The sequence below is a fragment of the Diorhabda sublineata genome, chromosome 9 (genome assembly GCF_026230105.1).
Source record: "Diorhabda sublineata isolate icDioSubl1.1 chromosome 9, icDioSubl1.1, whole genome shotgun sequence".
In the NCBI taxonomy this organism is placed as follows: domain Eukaryota; kingdom Metazoa; phylum Arthropoda; class Insecta; order Coleoptera; family Chrysomelidae; genus Diorhabda; species Diorhabda sublineata.
In genome coordinates, this window is record NC_079482.1 from 15,371,508 (window position 1) to 15,394,812 (window position 23,305).

The 23,305-nt window shown below is 30.6% G+C and overlaps 1 protein-coding gene across 1 annotated transcript in view; it reads left to right on the forward strand.

Annotated features, from left to right (window-relative positions):
• The first annotated feature begins 9,029 nt into the window (after window positions 1–9,029).
• LOC130448904 (acid sphingomyelinase-like phosphodiesterase 3a) overlaps window positions 9,030–23,305 on the forward strand; it is a 330,919-nt gene continuing 316,643 nt past the window's right edge. The window contains exon 1 of the mRNA XM_056786494.1: window positions 9,030–9,419. Coding sequence (XP_056642472.1) covers window positions 9,350–9,419 — 70 coding nt within the window. The 5' untranslated portion in view covers window positions 9,030–9,349. The remainder of the gene's footprint in view (window positions 9,420–23,305) is intronic.

The following is a 23,305-nucleotide window of genomic DNA, read 5'->3' on the forward strand; positions in this document are numbered from 1 at the left end:
CATATGGTTGATAGTGTTTCCCTTTTCAAGATGGTCAATGAAAATTATGCCATTCGCAACCCAAATAACGGACGCCTTCTTTGAAACTGGTTCTCCCTTTTCAGTCCATTGTTTCGATTGTTCTTTTGCTTCTGAAGTGATACACCCACGTTTCATCCATGGTTATTAAACGGCGCAAAAAGTTTCAGTTAATAAGCGATGTATCGTACTTTTTGAAAAGCCTACTTCATTTGCTTTATCGCTCTCTTTCTCTGCTACCAAATATCTTAATGTTGATAACGAGGAAGCAGTCTCAACCATAGTAGAATCTAGTTTAGCTTTTACTTTTCAAATATAAGTATTGTATCACATAACTATGATCAATTTTTTTACATGTTCAGAAATTCACTGAAAACGTTCACTATTGATGGTTGCCAAACAAATACTGAACAACGTGGTGTCTTAAAACTTGAAATATTTGCTGTATATATTGTGTACTTTCTAATATGGTATTTTTCAAGCATCTACTGGCATCTCTGGGTCAAGTCATGTATTTCTAGGACCAACGTCGTACATATAAATTAGAAGAAAATGTAGTAGTAGTAGTTTTTAGCTAAACTACCAAATATTCTGATATTAATATTATGATATCAACAAAGTTCTACCTTTTACTATAGAAACAAAATCAAATCAATAGGTTCAATATGAGTACGTCATTTTTGATGTGTATTTATTTGAAGGGAATACCTTCTAAATTTTTTAAATAAAAAAAATTAAAATGAAATGATTACGAAAACATTATTGCAATTCCAAAAAATATTTAAGGAAAATATGTTCACAATACAAACCAAAGAGCTTGATGTGGATTACACAATACAGCCTCAGTACAGCCTTGAAAATGAAAGATATTGATATGAATTTGTTCACGACAGAGACCGTTAAGCCAGTTCTGTTCGGTTGTGATGGAAGAGTCTAAGGTTTGGAGAATGCGATAGGTTTTTTTACATGCTTTTATAACAGATAATTGGTTTATATTGTTTTCCAACCAATTTCATTTATTTGTTGCTTTGTTTACATTCTATATATTCTGTTATAAATACTTACTTGTTTAGCAGCGACAAATCAGTATATAATTGAATGTCGAAGAGAACGAAATAGTGAATAGAAATCGTTGAAGTTAAATTTTACCAGTAGTGATCAATTATTATAAATAGTGTTTGTTGTGAGTGTATAGATGAATTGAGTAAGTGAGAGACTGTGTGTATGAATTTACCCCACCGCTAGAAATAGTTCGAATAAATCAGAAAAAACATTAGAATATCTTGAAGATCAACCCGTTATATTTCCGATATGAGCTCGATATTGTGAAGACACTTTATGTGCTAAATGTTCTGCCATAACCACAGAAGGACGTCTTCTTGTAGTTCGAAGATTAAGAGAAGGCATGGAATAAATTACAACATATAAAATTGATGAATACTGAGAAGCGAATGCATTGATGAGGAAGATAAAAGTGTCACGGAGGATTTATACTAGGAATAAGTCGCATACATAAAATTGGAAGTGATCTTATCGGAGAAGTAGCTGTACAAAAATGACTAAGACAAGGTTCTACTTTGTCTCAAACTTCATATCCGAATCAACTATTTGAAAAAACATTCCAATATCAACGGTATACAATAAACATGTGGAATAAAAATGTGTATAAATTTTTTACGATGCAGCAATTTTATCAGTTTTTATGGTCTACAGTCTAGTGATGTACAGTAGGTAAATGGGTATAAGGATATATACAAAAAAAATTCTTAGTCTGTAGTTGTCATTGGATAATATAATAACAATGAGTTTACACAAATTCTTGTATTTAGTTTTATTGAAGAATTTTCTGAATTGATTCGGGAAGTACATACACCGATGCGATGACTTAGAAGAGGAAAAGTTTTGAAAATGTTTTTTCCTTGCTCAATGAAATAATGGAGTATTCGGAGTGAAATGATGAATGTACACTTTCCATAATGCTAGGAATAATTCTCAAATTCGGCGAAAACGCGGCACGTTTGAATCACCCAGAATTCGTTTGATCTCATATATATCAAAGATTAAAGAAAAGTCGAAATGTCAAAATTCATCTTTCTCTCTCTTAAAAACTAAGCTCTAACTCTAAGTCTATCCAAAAAATTGGAATAGTAAAACAATGTTTTTTCAAATCGGATCGAATGTCAGAACGAAGTTCTTTTTTAAGAGTAAACTAAAAACTGTCAGAAATTAACAATATAATCACTGAAGCGAAAGTGTACTTCTGAGAAATCACCCGCCGTCATAATCACCCGCCCTCATATTCGTTCATATAGGAAACAATAGTGAAGAAAATGAGAATGTGGAGAAGCCTCGTATATTTTGTAACACTAAATGGATAATGATCAAAATTGAGAAGAAGGTTTGCATCTAATTATGAGAGATTATTCTTATACACAGTGGAATAAGGAAGAGACCGAATATATCCAAAAAGATTTTAAAGCTCCAATGGATACACACTCATCCAAATTCAATATGAGAGACAATTAATTGATAGGTGACTCAAATTGGTAGCTCTACTTGAATTGTATCAGATATTTTTGTTTGCCTTTACCCAATCATCTTGTTCATAATCAATAATCATGTTCAAACCATGACTCAATAAACTTCTTTCTACGAAAAATTCATTTTATTTTCCAAATTTAACATCATGTATCTCGCTATTCATTGTTGTTGATAAATTAATTGGCTTTTTTTTCAAACGTGTAGTTATACGTTAATTACGAATCAATTCGTATATGCACCGATGTAAGTTGTACAACTACAATACTTAAACGAGCAGTTGGTATAAGAGAAAGGCACAAAAAAATATGATTAATTAACATAAATGAATCTTTGTAAACTTTCCTTTTGTTTAATATGATCTTTTATGTCCAATGCATCCAGTTGATGAGAATGTTCAATGAAATGACCTCCATCTTATGAATTGACATTCGAACTTAAGCAAATAAAAACAGAGATAAACCTGTTTATTCTTGAACAGTATGTGAAGTTAAGCACGCTTTTATATAAACGGTGCGTAAAGTTAATTCCACTGGAATTACGGTCTACTTTACTCACCGGTGTGTGAAATTGCACTTAACGTTATTGGTGTTTCGAGAGAAGCGATTTCGATGGTGCAAATTAATTCATTAAATGTTAACCGGAAATATCTTGTGTTTGACAGTAATAACTTGTTACTGTGAGAGAATCAGAATATGAGAAAAATTTTTTGATATCATTTGATTACATTCAGCTTCATACATTGGTTATTTATTGTGTTAGCTCACTTTTTAAATTTCTGATTCCACTTGTTGCAGAAAATCTTTCGAGACATTCCATCATGTTCTAGCTTCAGTTGTTCAAAAATTTAATATAAGAAATGGTTATTAATAATAATTACTTTTAAGATGATCTCTTCTGATTGCGCAAAGTAATGAATTAGAAACTAAATGTGCAATAAACAATTCAATATTTTGAAAGAACACATGAAAATACATTCAACAAAATATTCAATGGACAAATTGTGACGGTTGTGATTTTCAAAATTTGATTTTACTCGGAAAATTGCCAGGTAATTTGTTATTTCATTGATAGTTTGTTCCCACGACATACCTATTTCATGTGGTACCTCATAGTCAGTCTCTCAATAATCTTCGTCGAATCCAATTTAAATTCAAGTGCTAAGAAGTAGCCAATTTTAATATAAACCACGTGTGAGTGGATTTAGCTATCCCAAGTGGAATCAATGGAAGATCATATCCTGACGATATTGCATATATTGTGGCGGATTGCAGATGCTTAGACTCTTCACCCAATTAAATAATACCATTGATTGTATGTAACATATTCCAAGACATTTCAATACTACCAAGGAGCAATTTTGTGGTTTCCGATTTCAGGACCTATATACATTATACTCAGTGTTTTTCTGCAACCTCACTTTTATGCAAGTTGTTGATATTTTCACTAGTTTTTCTCGTAACCTTATTTTTTTGATCTCTAGGATTTGATTTTGAGAAAAACCACAAAAAAATACTTCAATATTAGCTTTAACTGTGTCAATCGTTGCTGTAGACATTAACCCTCACGTGAACCCATAAGAAATAGTTCAAATGCGTTAAATCATACGATCTAGGCGGCCAATTGACGGGCCCCAAAAGTGAGATGAACTGGTCAATGAAGGCGGCTCTCAATTTGGCCATTGTTTTGCGTGCCGTGTGGCATGTGGCACTGTTTTGTTGAAAACACATGTCAGGCATGTTCAATTCTTCCATTCTTCTAGATGCGGCAATTTTCTTGTTGACGTATCAATCAAATACTTTCGCAAAATTTTTCATGTAGTGGAGTAACAGAGGCCCAATTGCTACGAACGGCGGCGAATCGACATTTCACGGTCATCAGTAACACTGGCGGTTACAACCGCAATATTCTCTTCTGTTCTCACTGTACGTTTGCGTGTCAGTGGTTGAATGTCCAATAGTGTAAAATAGATTCCAAATTTAGTCACAAGCTTTCGAATAGTTCCCTCAGTAGGCCGACCAAACTGCCCATAAATTGGAAAAAGTGCATGCATTCTGATAGTAAAATCACAATTATAAACGTGAAGATGAATGACCATTTTTCATTATAAATTAGCGTGAATTCTGAAATTTAATGTATAGCAATAATTTTTCAAAATCAATCTTTCTTATTTTTTTTGTCAACGAAAAAAATGTGAACATGCAGTCACTACAATTATAAAATATTTACAATTTGGTATGCGATTGTATAGCACACAGCTTTCTTAGTAAAGATTGAAATTTTGAATCAAGTATTATGTAAATTCTAAATCATTTTTATAAATAATGACATATTTATGTATATATCACAGAATTAATAGATCTATAATAATATGAGGAAAAAAGTGATCAATTGAATTCGTGCAATGAAAATAGCAGAAACTCATAATCTTATTGGAAGTCAACTGTGCTTATTGCCCTGTTAGGGTTAAATGTATATAGTGCTATTATACATAAAAGTTTCAATAGTATTGTTCGGAGTATATTTTCTAAGTGCACAAATATAACCAAAGTTACATTAGAAATTTTTTCTTATACTTGTAAATGAACAGATGTAAGTGCATCTAATGCGTCAAATGGAAGAAAAACCATTCAAACAGATAGTATGCGTTCACTTTATTCACAAATAAATATACTTAGCTTGGTTTATGCATTGGAATGGTACTTGTAGTTCATGTAGAAAATTAACAGTGAATTTGGATTAAAATTTCAACTTTTAGCTAAATTCTTTGATTTTGTGAAGTTATGAGCACAGAATACGTCGTCAGTCCGTATTGGTAGTATTATTTTGTTTACAAAATCCTTGTTATTTGGTTCTGAAAATATAATTCTCATTATTGTGGCGATTTTCACCATAGTGTTCAATTTTTAGAACTGATATTAAAATAGGTAAAAGCAATGTCTGAAAATTAGCAATGTCGTTTAGACGATAGAACACTGATAAACAGTGTCAGGAGCTTCCCACATTTGTATGACAAAAAGGACTAATTTAACAAAAATAAAATGAGAAAACAAAATGTCTGGGTAGCGAGTGATTGTTGGCAAAACAGGTAAATGAGCTAGTTCTGAGAGGAGGTCTTATGCCTTCAACAATTATCCTTAATTTACTATATAAACCAAAAATTTAACACCAAGAAAGTTTAGTTTTATGTTGATTTTAATTTAAATTCAATTTTAGCTGCATAAACCAAGCTTTACATTCTAAAAGCTGACACTAGCTACTTCAATAGGGATTGGATTCGATGATACTGCATTTAAAGCACTGTTAATGGCATATATCAAGCTAGATCAATTACATTCAAAAGATTTTTGATAAAATAGCTTGTAGACACGATAATACAGTTGACGACTACCCAAATATATTTGCAAGTTCAACCAAATAGAATGTACTTGAATAAAGTTGAAGGAATATCTGGCACTAAACAATTTAATCCCATTAGTATGGGAGAATGCAAAAAATGACATTCGAAAAGGGGAATACTACAAGTGGTAATTGAATTTTACAGTGGAACGATCATTGTTACGATAGTGGTAGTTCAAAATCAACATTGTATCAGAAGCATAGCATTGACGTATGAACCAAAAAATAAGGAATATTTGAAACTATAGTTTCTGATAATGTAACATACCACATCATTTCGACTCCTTCGTCTATAGTATTGCTGTTCGCACATTGGGTGCCTATGAAATCCATTTTTTTATTCAGTTTTATAAATATTTTCCCAATTTATTATACATTTATCACACAAAATCCACTTTTCACCTAAATTTAGTTGACCAAGTCTAAGTGACTAGACTGTGTGTTTTATCGCCGCAATTTACTTGTTTGCTTTTGTACAATTTCTGGCTTGATAACTTCTTTTTCTGTCAGCAGCAATAGAGTGACTTATCATTCACCTTCTTTTTGAGAAAAAATGGATGAAATCGTCAACTCAAATTTGTCAAAAAAGTTTATCGTTTCCAGTGTAAAAATTCATTATCTACAACATACCATTATTATGAGCCACAATATTTATGTGTAGTAAATGTACAAGGTGTTTCAAAATGAAGTTTACCTTTGTATTGATTATTGTGCATAACCGTCTATTCGGATGGCGTGAGATATATAATAATGTATAGGTTATGTATGCGTGAGTTTTACAAAGACGGTAATTCGGCGACTATACTGATTACGATTGATTGAAAAATTGGTCAAGAAGTTTGCAGAGACCGGATTAACAATGGATAAACCAAAATCGGAGGTCCCTTAAAGCGATTAAAAACGTTTTACTCAGTTTATTTGCGACTGACTTGTCTATTAGGAAGCGTGTTGTTGCAGACATAATCATTATTTCGCATTTTACGTGAAAATTTGAGGCCGCATCCTTACAAAATTCAGTTTGTGCAAGAGGTCAGAAGCTTGACTTCGTAAACAAGATAATTGAGAGCTCTCCACAGTTTACTAACATCTTGATCCGGAAGATCATTTAAAGCTCAATGAACACATCAACAAGCAAAATTTCCGATACTGTAGTGCAGCTTATCAAAACATCATAAAGCCCCACAATTGCATAAGCTGAGGAATTTTAGACCTTAACCGTTCTGAAGACAAAAAGGGGACGCATTTTCAGTGAATTTGGAGCATTATGTGCGAATGTTAGACCACTTCTTTTTGCCTGAACTGCACAACTATAGTTATAACCAGAGAAGATAATTCCAACAGAACAAGGTAACTTCACATTTGTCCAATAGATTTCTGGTACGTCTTGTGAAATTGTTCACGGCAAATTGATCTCCAGAAGGAATGACATAACTTGGGATAACTTGGCCCTAACTCAGTTCCGATTTAAACCTATGGAATTTTTCCTGTGATGTGAAGAAAATAGCCGTAACGAAATGGCAGCTATCAATTGTAGTGCTCGCTTAAATGTAATCGTAATCGTAAGCATTGTATTTTGATATTCAACAAACAATTTTCCAATAAAATTTCTACTTTTCTTAGAAATGTTTTTTTTAATGTGAACTTTCTTTTGAGTCACCTTGTAAAACCTCGATAGCTAATAAAACATGCCGGTCGGTTTTCGGAAGCTTTTCAGAGCAAATACTTGAGGTTGAATAAATAAAAGGATTCAAGCTTCCAGGTTTATGGTGCTGTAGGTATGTAGACACATTGACGAAAGTGAACGAACATTATTATTTCAGTTTAACAAAAATTTGGGTAATAATAATAATAATTGAATTGTCTAGGGAAGAAACTGTAGATTTGTAGATTTTAAATAGTATTAAGTTAACCCTAAATAATCTAAGTGAACAACACCAGGAAATTCTCATCTTGTTTGAGTTCTACAACGAGAAGGTGTCCGATTGTGAAGCTCTAATTATGAAATTGCCTTATTAAAAAAAGTGCAATCTCTCTACAAACTTATAGATATGCTTAAAGATCATTTACGTTATAAAAGTGTTGGAATACATTCAATATATGACATTAAAAGAAGATAAAGTACTTATTCAGAACCTCACAAATTATTTCAATATTTTCAAGAATGAATTTGTTAGTGTAGAGTATAGTGACTAGATGTATGATGCTGAATATTAGTGGGTAACTGTCACTTTCCAATTTTTCAAACCTAATATTTGCTGTGTATATATTTCATGAGACATCTAAATTTTTCTGAACAAGATTTGCTCCAAGATCTTAGTTATTGTTGAGGACAATACTAAAGGTAACTTTTAGATACGTTTTGTTTAAAAATTCCATCTCAATTTACAATTAATGTATACCATGAGAGAAGTGAATATAAATCTAGTTTTTAATAGAATTTTTTATGATATTTCAATGGTTTCCTGACGTTTCAAAAAATAACTATTCTTGACAATGATCGTATAATCGAATCTGCAATAAACTGAGAAAGTTTTGATAACATATCAATAAATTTTGATATGTATTATCATCAATCTATATTGTGTTGATACTGAGTTTCGGTTTGTCATGTTTGTATTAGGTTACATAATAAATTGTTGAAACAATATGGGTACATACACTTTATTCGTATAAATGATTTTGTCTCAAAATATAATTTGAAAATCAACGAAAAATTTTTTTCTTTGCTCAATGGATAAAATCCTATCTATATATAGAGAGAAGAAATGTTTCCTTCATTCCTTTGTACTCGAAAATACATCAAAACATAGTTTATCCTCTAATTCGTTGTCATTTTGTCCAATTTCTGTAAGGTTGAAAGAAAATTCCAGTGATGCTCTTTCAAATATACTGTTATCTTTATGTCTAAATTCTTCTTTTATCTCTATGTGATATAGAATAAAATGCCTATATCCTCTTGGAAAAAGAATAATCATGAAATGGTTTGTTTTAACACAACTGAGATGTTAGCATTTTCTCACACACATGCGCCGAAAAACCACCCTGAAATTCCCATTTTAGCACGGGTATCGTTCAGTCTAACACTTAAGCTCACCATAGCAAGGCGCGTACTTTTATCCGAACCGATCTCGTACAATTTCGGCGTGATTTCCAATATATTCCGATACCTGGTATAGAAAATATATTCAATATACATTTCAAGCTGTTACTTTGAAAAATATAAATTAATTGCAACATTATTGTTTGGTGACTAAGTGTGTTTCTAATGATTACTTAGGATTAATCTATTTCATAGTTACAATGTGTGGAAATTCGGTTTTTACTCTTTTTTTGATAATAAAAAATGTGTATGTTCATAGTTTTTTAGAAAAATGTGCATATTAATCGACTGGAAATGCAGTGGTTATACTTTCTTGGAGTTATTGCAGCAGTAAATGCCGGTAGAGAAGTGTACGAACGATTAGGTGAGATAATAATTGTGTACGTTGCATTAAAATTGAGTCGGTTGTTTCAAACAAAACTTTTTTAATTAATAAATTGTATGGTTAAGAAAACTTCACGAGAGGTGAAATGAAATGAATTGGGTGTTCGAAGTACTTATTAATGATTTCATAGTTCTTTAAACAAATATATATTCAATAATTTTTTTTGTTTTTCGAAATTTTTGATACAGTATTCAAATTATTTATTAGTTTTTTTTATATACGTTGTTACTGTCGCAGTTACAATATACGTACAAATATAAGATTATTAGAACAAATACCACTACTTTAGAATAATATATGGATAAATTAAATTAACAAACTGAAACTATGAGGAAAGTTAATATCAATAGCTATATCAACAATAGAAGCGAGATAATATATAACACTGACACATTACATAAAAAGAGAATGGTATGAAAAACAACAATAAGTCTTTGAGATATTTTGATATAATATATGAAGACACTTCTACACATTATAATGTCCAAGGAATCTTTCAGTTAATATAAAATTATTTATGTGAATATTGAATTAGGAGTATTATATTGAAAACAATGAATGATGAGATAATGAGAAAATAATTATCATTTTTGATGACATAGGACATATATACCATAGAAAATAATTTTCAATAAAACATAAAATACGAACAAAAAATATATTTCCAATGGAAAAAGTGGAAGAAGACGAAGTTACTATCAGACCATAATCGCTTATCATTTGAGATTGGCAATGTATGAACGGAATTATATTCAACAAAGGTATCTTTAAATCTTAAAGAGATTAATTATAAACAGTTTGTATACGAATTTAGTAATAAAAACAAAGATGTAAGTTTATCAACTTTTCAACAACTAGCGCATTTATGTTGGAATTAAAAACAATACAAATGTAATGAAATAAAACTAAACTGAAACTAAAATGAAAAAAGGCAATGAATGGATTAATCAAAATATATTAAATATGATTCAATTGCGAGATAGAACATATACAAAAAAAAGCACCCAGAAGTTCTACAGTTTGATGTTGAGTTTTATGAATAGGGAAATAGTCTCAGACAACATAGATGTTTTAAATTATTTCAAGCGATATTTGGAAAAATAAGTGAAACTATTGATAAAGAATTATCAGACTATGAAAACAATTTGAGTACAAGCGAAACATTTAGTGAATTCATTAGTTATAACTTAATATCTAGATTGGAGTTACCAAGTAAGGAAAAAATAACTGAAATTACATTGGAACTAAAAAAAAGCTATGAACCTGGGTATGATGAAATAACTGTTATGGATATAATTAACCTTATAGGCTTCATAGTAGATCCAATAGCAAAACTAGTTAATATAGCATTATCTACGGGGGTTTTCCTAGCATAACTTAATGTAAGTAAAGTCTGTCCTATTTATAAAGCTGGTGACAAAGAATTAATAGTAGCTACAGGCCAATTTCTGTTATAAATGTTTCATTGAAAATTCTTGAAAAAATAAATGAAAAAAAGATGACTCTATTTATGATTAGTGATTGACTATATGATAAACTCCACTATGATTCCATACAAAACAGTCGTACATTGTCTGCAACTTTTGTCTTTGTAAATTCTGTAATAAAAGCTTTGAATCAAAAAAAGATTGTGGGTGACTGCAGTCTCAGTCGATTTAAGCAAAGCATTCGATGTAGTTAACGTAAATATACTCTAAACGAGAGTGCTTGATATAGACTTTAGAGATAAGTTTTTATGCATTATACAATTATATTCATATCAATGTAGCCAATAGTTTAATTGGGTAACATATGCCGCAAAAAGTTACATTATAATTACGAGGTACCACAGGGTTCAGTCCTTGGACCGTAGTTTCATTCTTTGTATGTTCTTGACTTACAATTTGCTAATCTTAAAGCACAGTACTACACATTTGCAGATTATACTTTATTAATGTACATAGGTGAAGATGAGAAAGAAATGGAAGGACAAATTAACGAAGACCTTAATAAATATTGCCGTTGGTTGTTTTCTAACAAGTTAAAAATAAATATTGATAGAACCAAGTAACCAAGTATATAATGTATAAAACAAACGAGTAAATAATTTTAATTTGAAAATTAATAAGATTCATTTGGAAAAAGTTGCTTCACTTGAATATCTGCCGCTGATGATACATGAGTTTTCATATTGACAAATGCGTATGAATATAATGATAAATTTATTTTTTTCCTCTCTCTAATTTCTTAGGTTCGTAGGTTGTTTGGGTAAAATAATAAAACTTCGATGAAATATCACATTTATATGTATAACTTAACGTTTCGCTCCTTCTTTGGGAGCATTTTCAAAAGAATCATTAATAAATGATGATTAACATATTTGTAGAATAGATAAAAACATATTTGTATATATCTTAAAAGCATTAATAAAAATCTAGTATTATTTACCTCGAAAGATATCTACTAATATGTTTTTATCTATTCTACAAATATTTTAATCATCATTTATTAATGATTCTTTCGAAAATGGTCTCAAGGAATGGGTGAAACGTTGAATTATATTACATATAAATGTGATATTCCATCGAACTTTTATTATTTTATCCAATCAACCTACGAACCCATAAATTAGAGAGAGGAAAAAAAATGAATTCATACTTAATATATTATATCATATATATATATATATATATATATATATATATATATATATATATATATATATATATATGTATATATATATATATATATATATTATATATATATATATATATATATATATATATATATATATATATATATATATATGTGAAGTGAATGTGCCAATTTCTGTCAATTACAGGTAGGAATGATCTTGCTCTTAAGAGTAAGAAGCCAATATTATACTCAGCTTTATTTACCCATTTGGGGAACCCGTGGAAAAAATCATGCAAATAATGCAAAACAAATTTTTGAAGATTTTGTTCAATCATGAGTATCTCCCACCAACAAACATTTTACATGAAGTGTTGGAGATACCTAAATTAGAATGCTTAGAATTCCAAATATTTGATAGTTCAAGTAATGAAATTAAAATGAGTAGTTCTTATCAAATCTTTAATAGAAAATGGAGAAGCTTCAAATACTGTGAGAAAGTAGAAACATGTTATAAAGAGCGTAGTGCAACAACTTAAGACTGTTTACTCTAAGTTATTTAAGTCTCGAGGCCAGAGCTTTAACGCACTGATTTGATATTCAAACAATTGTTATTACTTCTATGAAGTATTTAATTAATAAATTGTTCTAAATAGAATATACAAAAAAATGAGAAATAGAAAAAGACTTGAGTAAATTCAATGCAATTTATAGTTATATTTTTCATTATTATTTGAGGAAGGAAGCTTGGCAATGTTTAGTCGGCGCCGGCGGGTCAATAGCAAGATTTCTATGAAAACGAAATCAATAACATATAATCAAAAAAATATATATTGAGGGAATTATTAATTCAAAATATTTGGATAAAGACAAGAATCGGTCCAAACATCATTATTTTCATTTGTTTTAAAAATAAATGTTCAGTTGAAAAAGGACTAAAATCAAGACGATTCATCAACAGAATAAATAATTCTTATCTTGAGGTATCTTTTTTGTGTTATAAAAATCGAAATGATTTTTATTTTCTTTGCATTTATGTAAGGTAGTTCAATATACAGTGCTTTTCAGATAAAAGTATCCACCTTTAATAACTTTTGTAATACTGGTATTTAGAAAAAATCCAAAAACACGTCAATTTATGTTGGAAGGGGCAAGCATTATGGCATATATAAACTTACTGGAAAAGCCACCCCCTCACCCCTAGCAGCATCCCCTTTATTTTTTTAAATTACTTGTCATATTTTTTATGTAAAATTTGGATACTCCTCCTTGAGCTGATTTCAAAAATGTATAATACTTGTAGGTTAAAGTGGTTAGTTTATGAGATAAACAATTTTTCTTTTAAAAGCACAAATTTTACTTATTATTTACTTTCACCTTATTTGCCTGTACTAAAATGAGTTGTACAACAGTTCAAACTCTTTAATCTTTTTAACTGTGCTATTTATTCTACTTAAAAAATCCAAACAACAAAAAACTCTACTTTTTATTAAAGTTTTACATTGTCAACTAGAATTTGTAGTCACTATTGACAGTGTAATTTGATACATTATTTATTTTGTTTCTCTGAAATGGTTTACTCTTTACAAGAAAGAATTGAAATTGTAGGTTTATACTACCAAAATAATAATTGTGCAAGAGCTGCTGCTAGAATATTTAACGAATTACATGACGGAAGATATGCAACTCATAAGTATGTAATTCAACTGATGGAGAAATTTACCACAACAGGGTCTGTTTGCAATAAAGTGCATAAGCGAGAGGGACTCGTAAATAACGAAGCAATCCAAGTGGCAATTTTAGGGCAAGTCAGCTTAGAGGCTCAACAACCCCAATCGTTGTCAACAATAAGTAGAGCGATCGGTGTTTCATCTTCTACAGTTTTCCGAGTTCTACATAAATTCAAGTACCACCCATACAAAGTTAAGTTGGTGCACGAGTTGAATGAAGATGATTTTGATCGTCGTCTAGAGTTTTGCGAATCAATGACGCAAATTATCAATAACAATCCACTATTTTTAAACAATAATTTGCTTTTCTGATGAATGCTCATGGTCATTAAATGGCTTAGTAAGTAGGCATAATTGTAGATATTGGGCTGAAAGTGATCCACATTTTATACGTGAATTCCATACACAACATCCCCAAAAGTTAAACGTTTGGTGTGGTATCCTAGATGACCACATTGTCGGACCTTTCTTCATCAACGGAAATTTAAATGGTGAATCATATCTTGAGTTACTCAGGGAAGGGGTTGACCCACGTATTACAACAATAATAGAAAATGATGATAACCTTTCCGAAGATTTACTGGTATTTCCACAAGACGGAGCTCCCCCACACTATGCTATGCCTGTCCGACAATTTTTAAACGAAACATTCCCCGCTCGTTGCATAGGTAGAAGGGGGCAGATGATGGAGTGGCCACCTAGGTCACCGGATTTAACACCCCTAGACTTCTTTTTATGGGGGTATTTAAAAACAAAAGTTTATGCTACCCAACCAGAATCTCTGGATGATTTACGAGATAGAAAATGAATGTCGACAATTAAATCCAGCCGTATTAAGCAATGTCAGAGAGGCATTTCAAAATAGATTATACCATTGTATGGAAGTGAATGGTACTCATTTTGAACACTTATTGTAACTTCATAATAAATAGCACAGTTAAAAAGATTAAAGAGTTTGAACTGTTGTACAACCCATTTTAGTACAGGGAAATAAGGTGAAAGTAAATAATAAGTAAAATTTGTGCTCTTAAAAGAAAAATTGTTTATCTCATAAACTAACCACTTTAAACTACAAGTATTATACATTTTTGAAATCAGCTCAAAGAGGAGTATCCAAATTTTACATAAAAAATATGAAAAGTAATTTAAAAAAATAAAGGGGATGCTGCTAGGGGTGAGGGGGTGGCTTTTCCAGTAAGTTTAAATAAGCCATAATGCTTGCCCCTTCCAACATAAATTGACGTGTTTTTGGATTTTTTCTAAATACCAGTATTACAAAAGTTATTAAAGGTGGATACTTTTATCTGAAAAGCACTGTATTTCTAAACATGGTATTGTCAATCCAATGTTGTTATAAGAATAATTCAATTATACTTGATTAGAAGAACATTGAATATTCATTAAGATAGCTCTAATGGTTTCATTTATTCCAAATGATATTCCGATGAGCTTTTATTGGCCTATCTGTTATATGTGTTTTAGGATAGTGTGAAAAATAATTTAAATATCGTCCAAATCATAATTCTTTAACATATAATTTTGTTTTAATCATTTTTTGTTGGATTTAGTAAGTTTTCTATTTCTATAGTGGATTGGATTTCAGAGTTTAATATATCTATAGAATTTTAAAGATTATCAAATTCCCTATATATTTTATTGTAGCTATCCCATGTAATGAAAATTCATTTCATAAATACAAAAACGTTAGGTAAAGATAAACAAAAGCAAAAATCAACAAGCAACGCAATTATTCATATAGAACAGGATATAATATTAGTTAAATATATCGCTGCAGTCTTATTTTACGGCATATTAACGAGATAGCGTTTGTTTTCTACTTAAAACAGTAGAAGTAAGCAAACAAAACCATATGTAATACATCGGACATCAAGCAATTAGGAGCTGATAGTGTTTGTTGGTTCAAAGGAAATCCATGTAGCCATACTTTGTCAAGTATATACCTTTTCATTTTGAGAATATTGTGACTGTTAGTTGTTGAGTTATGAACAAAGATTAAAAAAAAATGCTTTCTGTTTCGAAGTATCCGGCCTATTATCACCGTGAAATGCTCACTTTTCTTATAGGTAATGAAGTTTTATGTATACCCATTGAAAAGACTTCGAAATAAGTGTTGCTTCTCCTGGCCCTAGAATTCCTATAGACGAAAAGAACTGTGTTATAGGCATTCTCAGTGAGTCCAGTGAACTAACAGAAGAGGTATTACTGGGTCAGTTCACGAGACTTCTTATAAAATTTATTCGCAGGGATAGTTTTTTAAAAATTTCAAGTTTTGGTTTTTTTGCGCCCACTAATGGACAAAATGTGTATTTTCAACTTCAAATCTGGAAAGCACCTATGTTAAGATTAAATATTTTGTAAAACATAGTTAAATATTTTGTAAAACATAGCTGTGAGCGTTTTGGTTTTAAAATGTGGTACATGAACAAAACTTCTAGATAATAATAAGCGGCGTCGCGTCGTTGTGCTGGGAAGGGTCAAGCAGAACAATCTGTCAAAAGTGTCAAGTCGGCCCCTATATAGACGTTTTTCTGTTTCAGACAAAATAAGATTTTTTGTTTACTTTACTGAATTTATTCTAGTTTTCTGGCCTAGAATAAATAAAAAAAACTCAAAAATTATTAAGATGTATTTTTTTAAATATCATCAAGTAGGTAGTTAAAGTGCTTGGTGTTATCATATCCTGTAATTAGAAAAGTCAGGAATATAAAACAGAAGAAATCAGAGTTCAAATTTTCTTACATCAATAATTTGTAAATGGACAAAATCCCAACTTTTCCTAGAAAAAAAGAGCCAGCGACAATTCATGTGATATTACTTACTTTTGAATTCTAATTATTATAATCTTCAATTCATGTTCCGTAGAGTATTGGGCATTGTTTTTGTTAATATTAGCGCCAAGAAGATCGGATGAATTTTAATTGAATTGGAACATTTGAAAAAATGAAAAATGAACAATTACTATTCACTTTTTATATTATTCCGAATTTCAATAATTCTATTAATTCGAAATTATTTTGACAAAGCAACTACTTTCCTGGCTAAAACCGCACGAATATTGAATTACATTTTCAATATATATTATATCGTATGAATTTGAATTAAGCAACGTTGTGATGTCACATTTCTCAGTTAATGAATTTTCCGATGATGAATACAGTGATTCGAAAGCTCGGAAACATCTTGCTTCTGCTGTAACAACTATTTCTATTTAATTGCTAACATCAAAGTAGAAAGTAGATTTTTTATCTAAAACATCCCTTTAATTATGTTTATTTCATATTTTAATAATTCATAATCCTTTTAGCTGTTTTGTTTACATCCGTTTGTAGCTTCAAACATTTAGTTTTTGATATGATGCAAAAAGTATAGTATTCAATTGTGTCAATCTCTATATATTTTCAGTTTCCCAAACAAATTTGATAAGGAGACTGTACAGTTCGATATTTGATAGTTTGAGCATTTTTAATGGTCATTTGAAATTCAAAAATTATTGAATTGTCAAATGAGTAGTAGCCCATTCGGTTATAAATTGGGCTTGAATGTCATGAACTATTTCTTATTCTTGTAAGTAAGAAGGGTTTTTGTAATTAGGTACTTTTTCCGAGCTTCCGAATACTTATGTATTTATCGTCTGGGAAAAAAATTTTGATAGAATTAATGCTTCTATAAATTTTTAAACTCATTGATACTATCATCAGAAATCACCGAAAATCTTGATTAGTTATTTCCCTTATATATATATATATATATATATATGTATATATATATATATATATATATATATATATATATATATATATATATATATGGTCTTGATTTTAGGTCTCTTCTGTTTTAAAATTAGTTTTTTTATAGTTTTTAAAAGAAAGATAAATTTTGAAGTTCCGACTTTTCTTTAAGTCTACATCAAAATATGATATTGACACTAACATTTTGCTTATTTATATGATCTATAGATCTATAGATCATATAAATAATCGAATTGTTTAATGATTGCGTAGCGTAGCTCAGCTTAGTTCAGTTTATAATAACTAGTCATAGTGAACAGTCCGAAATAGAAAGTGATTGGAGAATTTAAATAAATTAGTTGAGTTAGTTAAGTGATAGTGATAAGTGAATTACTATAAGTTAGTGTAGTGTATAGTGTTCAAATAAATTAAGAACGTAAGAGACAGTGTATCAATTCATCCTACGAATAGAAGGGGTGTAAGTGAATACGAAAAACATTACAATGTGAAACTTTTTCGTATAACTAACAGATATCTAGATAATAGCAAGTTATTCTATTAATACACTATATCTCCATAATTTCCAGGTAGTTTTGATACAAACGAGTCGGTTACTCAATCCCTAAAACAAACATTATTGAATTTTTCCAATGAATATATTATCTTTGCTTCCTCGACTTCTGTGGACTTTTTCTTATGTTTGGTGGTTTTATTTCTACGAAAACAATTTTCAAATCAAATTCGATTCCTAGGAATACATTTTAGCTCACCTGCAGGATTGAAGGAAGCCTCTCTCAATACGAGTGTTTGCTTACGAAGCAACATATTGATATAATAGATTTTGTAATCGTGATCCATGATATTAGTCATGGCAATACTGGAAGTTTGTTTCTCATTACATTTGTGAGACTCTTGTAACATAAATTATGCCTGCTGAAAATATATTGTACATCTCATTGAATTTCACGACTGTAATTTTATTCGCAAGTTATCGGAACGTGATCCTTTATCCGTTTCGGTTCACTAATCCATAAGACAAAGAAGTAGGGCTAACGAATATCGAAAGTGAACTCTAAGTATGAAACACTGTGATTGTTCCAGAAATGGCTGGAAAAACTTCGTTTGTGAGGATTTTGTAATAAATCTGATAATGGTTGTATTTACATTGTTGTCAGACATTTCGTTCTCTTGAACTTTTTCATTTCAAATGATATTCTTGTTTGTTTGTGATTGCGATAAAATTGTTGGTATTTTATTTCTAATGTTCTCTATACCTAGAATTATAGAATTAGCAAATTTCACGATTACTACTAAAATGTTCATACAAGAGGAACATCGAAAAAAATTATAAGATAGGTTAATTAGAATATGTGTCCTCCCAATTTTTCTTAGGCACATATCGAGATTTTTTGGTTCATTTGGCATTTTCACAAGCCTATATAGTTGAAATGAGAAGTCAAATTTATTCCAAGTATACAATGAAATATAGGGTCATTAAAAAATTGTAACTTTGATATGGCACAGCATTCTAGAACACCGTAAAATTTTTTTAGTCTAAACCGAAATTCAAATTCAACCAGAGAACCAATTGCTAGAATAATTCCTCTTTTTGATGACGAGCGCAGTCAGAGTCATCTGTATCCGGAGTAGTTGCGATACCAAAAGAGATGACGGAAGGCTGGGTATTTTCTTTTTAAAACAATCGACCTAAATTCACTCCTTTCAGTTGTTGTTTAGCTCGTTAACTCCTCGTTATATTTATTAGCTCTATTTATCATGACTTGACCCGATTTTCCATCACTTGTCAATCTAGATCGGAGATTATATGGTATTGGGTGAGCACTGTTCGTTAGTAATAATTTTGGAGTTATTCGTGATCGAATGCTAAAAACTGTTTCTGATCACGTTTAAACAATTTTGAACCGATCTCGAACAGAGCTCGTTCCAAATATTTATCAGGATATGTCTTGTGTCAACTGTTCTGTGTTTCTTTCGGTTTTTTGTTTTATGCTTGTTCTCCGGTGAATTCTGCATCTTTATTCACCTCAAACTTTATTGCTTCTGTTGTTTTCACGCCGATTTCGCCTTATTTTTTTGTGAATGTCGCTAAGAACAAAGAAGTCTACGCAGTTTGACATGAGGAGAAGAAATTAAATGTTAAATTATGTCGAAGTGAGTTCTGTCATCAATTTTTCACAATGATTTGTTTTAGAATGTCATGATCATTTTATTTTCTTTTGAACCAATTGAAACCTTGAGAACCTGTTGATAATAATGCGTAAGTACAAATATTTATATAATAACTTATTACTACAAATTCCATTTTTTTCTCAAGTAGGAATAATGAGATTGACTATACTTCAAATAATGGCAATATGTTTTCTAAAATTAATGGAAGAAAAAAATACAAACAAAAACTTCGAGAGCAATAAATTCAGAAATTTCCTTTTTTAGAAGGCCGTGTCGGTAAAACTGATTGCAAAGTTTGTGGTATATTATTAACTAGTGGAATTTTTAACATAACCCTCCATTCGAAATCCACTTTACACATTAAAAATTTTGTTATTGCTAAGCTACAACTTTGATTGAAAACGGTATTGAGACTTCAGAGCCATCTGAAAATGGAGTTAAAAAGCCGAAATAATATTACCAAATTCTATTAATGAGCATAATTGACCATTTAAGTTGATGGATCATCTGCCATTAATGATATCACCCGCGTTTCCTAATTCAAAAATCGCCAAAAGCTCTTAATTAAACGAAAAAAAGCAAGGCTCTTAGACCTGCAGGAACTAAATAACTTGTTTCAGATATTTGAAATTATTCGTTTTCTATTATTATTGGAACTAAAGATATTTCATCGAAAAAATGTCTGAGTATAGTCAAATATTATTAAAAGATAGTTTTTTCTAGAATATCATGGTTTTAGGTTGCCCTTCTCATTCGTTTAATTTATGTTCAATGTATGCGTCAAAAAACCATTGAAACATTTATTGATGATGTATGTAATTAAGAGTGTTAGTGATTCAAAGGATTTCCAAGAATTTGATAATGGAACTTTAACAAATCTTTTAAATTGATGAATTCCTATGCAGCAAGTTGCTGATAGAATAATACATCACTGGTAATCCTTAAGTTTATTTTTTCAACATAAACATTTGGGCAGAGGAATCATTTCGACAGAGGGATTTCAGAATAAAGCACCTAAGTTACCAACTTTGAAGAGAATTACTACATTCTTTACAACTGTATTGGAATGATTTTTGAAAAAAATTTAATCGGAAAACAAAACTAATGATATTTGTATAAACGACCCTTGTGAGAGAATACGTCATATCAAGAACTTTCATCATTCAGAAAACATTCAATCATTTTTTTCATAGTTCTTTTCATATAACTAAAAAGTAGGTTTACATGTCAAATTTTTATATTTCGCATCAAAAGCTTTGTAGGGAAACCTATTGTCTATTGAAGAAGCAGTGTAGACGAATCGAACATAGTATGGCAGATGATTCCTGAAATAGGAAAACAGGACCAAAACGATAAGCTGTGTTTTTTGAGGCAATCTACTTAACCAAAAAATCCTCAAATGCACCAATGGCTGGTGATAAAGAAAGGTTTTCGAGTTTAAATTCAGTCCAAGTGAAAACCAGAAATATATTATCAATTTGAACAATTTGTACCATTTTAAATATCAAAGAATTGATGGGAGGTTACTTTTGTTACCAGTCCAAACCTTCAAAACCTTGATTTAACTATAAAAACACTGTAATTGGTACAGAAATTTTATATGAAAATATAATAATTAATTAAATTTATTTTAAAAATTTTGTATGTTATGTAGAAAGTCTATTATTTTTTTGTTGTTCATTTTTTCATGTTAAATGAGAAATCTACATTTTTGTTATTGAGTATTTCCAGCTTCATATCAATATATATAACAATTATCTTCTTAGTTTTTTTCTATTGCATTAAATTCATTTTTATTTTATTTTTTATCTAGTTATTTAGTGAGTGATGTGAATTTTCAATGAAATTAGCTCAGTATAGCCACATTTAGCTTCCAAATGACCCTTAATTTTACTCCCACAGCTATTTGACACAGAGAACAACTCTGTAGAAGGCTAGTTCGGAGCTGGTCTTTGCCAACTATAGCTGTAGGGAATAGATTTTTGAAACCGGAAATTTTACGAAGAAGACATCTAACGGCGACAGTTTCAACAAGAATTATCTGAAGCTCCGAGTGCAATAGTAACTTCACAAACCGTGAAAAATGATTAAAAAATGCAGGAACTAGAGCCAGAGTGGCTAACACTGCTTCTCAACTGACGGGGAACACCGTGCAGGTAGGTATATATTTGCGCGAGAACATGCAAATTGTAATGTTCAAGAATTGGGTAATCAAGGATGATTCCAGATTTTGTTTATGTACTTTAGATCGAACAATACCTGTTCATAGAAGAGATAGAGAGAGGTATTTTCCTTGCAACAAAAACCTTCAACAAATTTCAAAAAAGGGTCTATAATGTTACGGAGTGGAATGTTTTTACGGGCTTACACAGAATTATTACTGTAAGATAAAGGATTATTAATTACTCACGGGTACATTATGGAGATATTAGATCCACAGATCTTATGCTCCTTTTATAGGTAATGAATTCAAGAGGGAAATATTGTAGTTTTGATTGGTCTGCACGCTGCCCTGATATGAACCCTATTGATAATGTGAGGGACAATATTTTTAGAAGCGTGAGATCCACAGATTTGATACTAGCTAACCTTGACTAACTGCAAACGGTGGAAGTGGGAAAATGTGAACTACAATTACTTGTAGCACTTTTCAAAAAGTATGCGTTGGAGTTGTCGTAATGTGATTGAAGCTTGAAGAGACAACAGACGTTACTACATTTAATTAATTTAGTTTTTAAACAATTATTTTGTACTTGATTTCCAATTTCTGAGTTCTTTCGACTTCCATGTATGCAGTAAATTACTTTTATATCAATTTCTTTCTGTTATTAATTCGAATACAGATAACATTTTGGATTATCTGGAATAGCATATTACAATACAAATAACAGAAGGCTTTTCATTCCAGCAAGAGTTTCAAATTTGGAAACGAGCGAGTAGCTGGAATGACATTCTATCAAGAGTATTTTATACTATTCCTATGTTTTGGCTTGTTTGCACTAATTTTTATTCATCGGAAAATGGTTAAAAATATACATTAGCTGAATTACACCATAACTTAGGTGGTCGGTTGATAGCACTTATTCAGTCGACTTTGGAAATATCATTCGAACTTGAACTGTCGGATTCAATTTACACCCCCAGAATTACGAGACATGGCCGTATTCGGATGAAGGAGCCAATATTATCTCAGAAAATATCTCAACTGCTTCTTTTGAGCTATAGGTAATAGTTATAAATGCTTAACAATGTGAATGACTTATTCCATCTTAGGGTCAATATTCGTTAAAATATTGACATTGAAGACCGATGTTCAACGGAATATCAACCAAAGTAATTGAAGATATTGGAGTATACTGATTGGCAGTTGGAGCTTCCAAACCTAAATCAGTATTTGTAACTGTACCATAAACAAAAACAAATCATCTAAGGTTGTTTACAATGATATGTGACCATTGAATTGAACTTATTAAAAAATGTGCGTGCTTAAAACCAAGTCATACTTCCCATAAACGGCAAAGGCGTTATACAGTTCGGCTTATAGAAATTAATAAAATAGGTGAAATGCCCAGAATTATTCTCA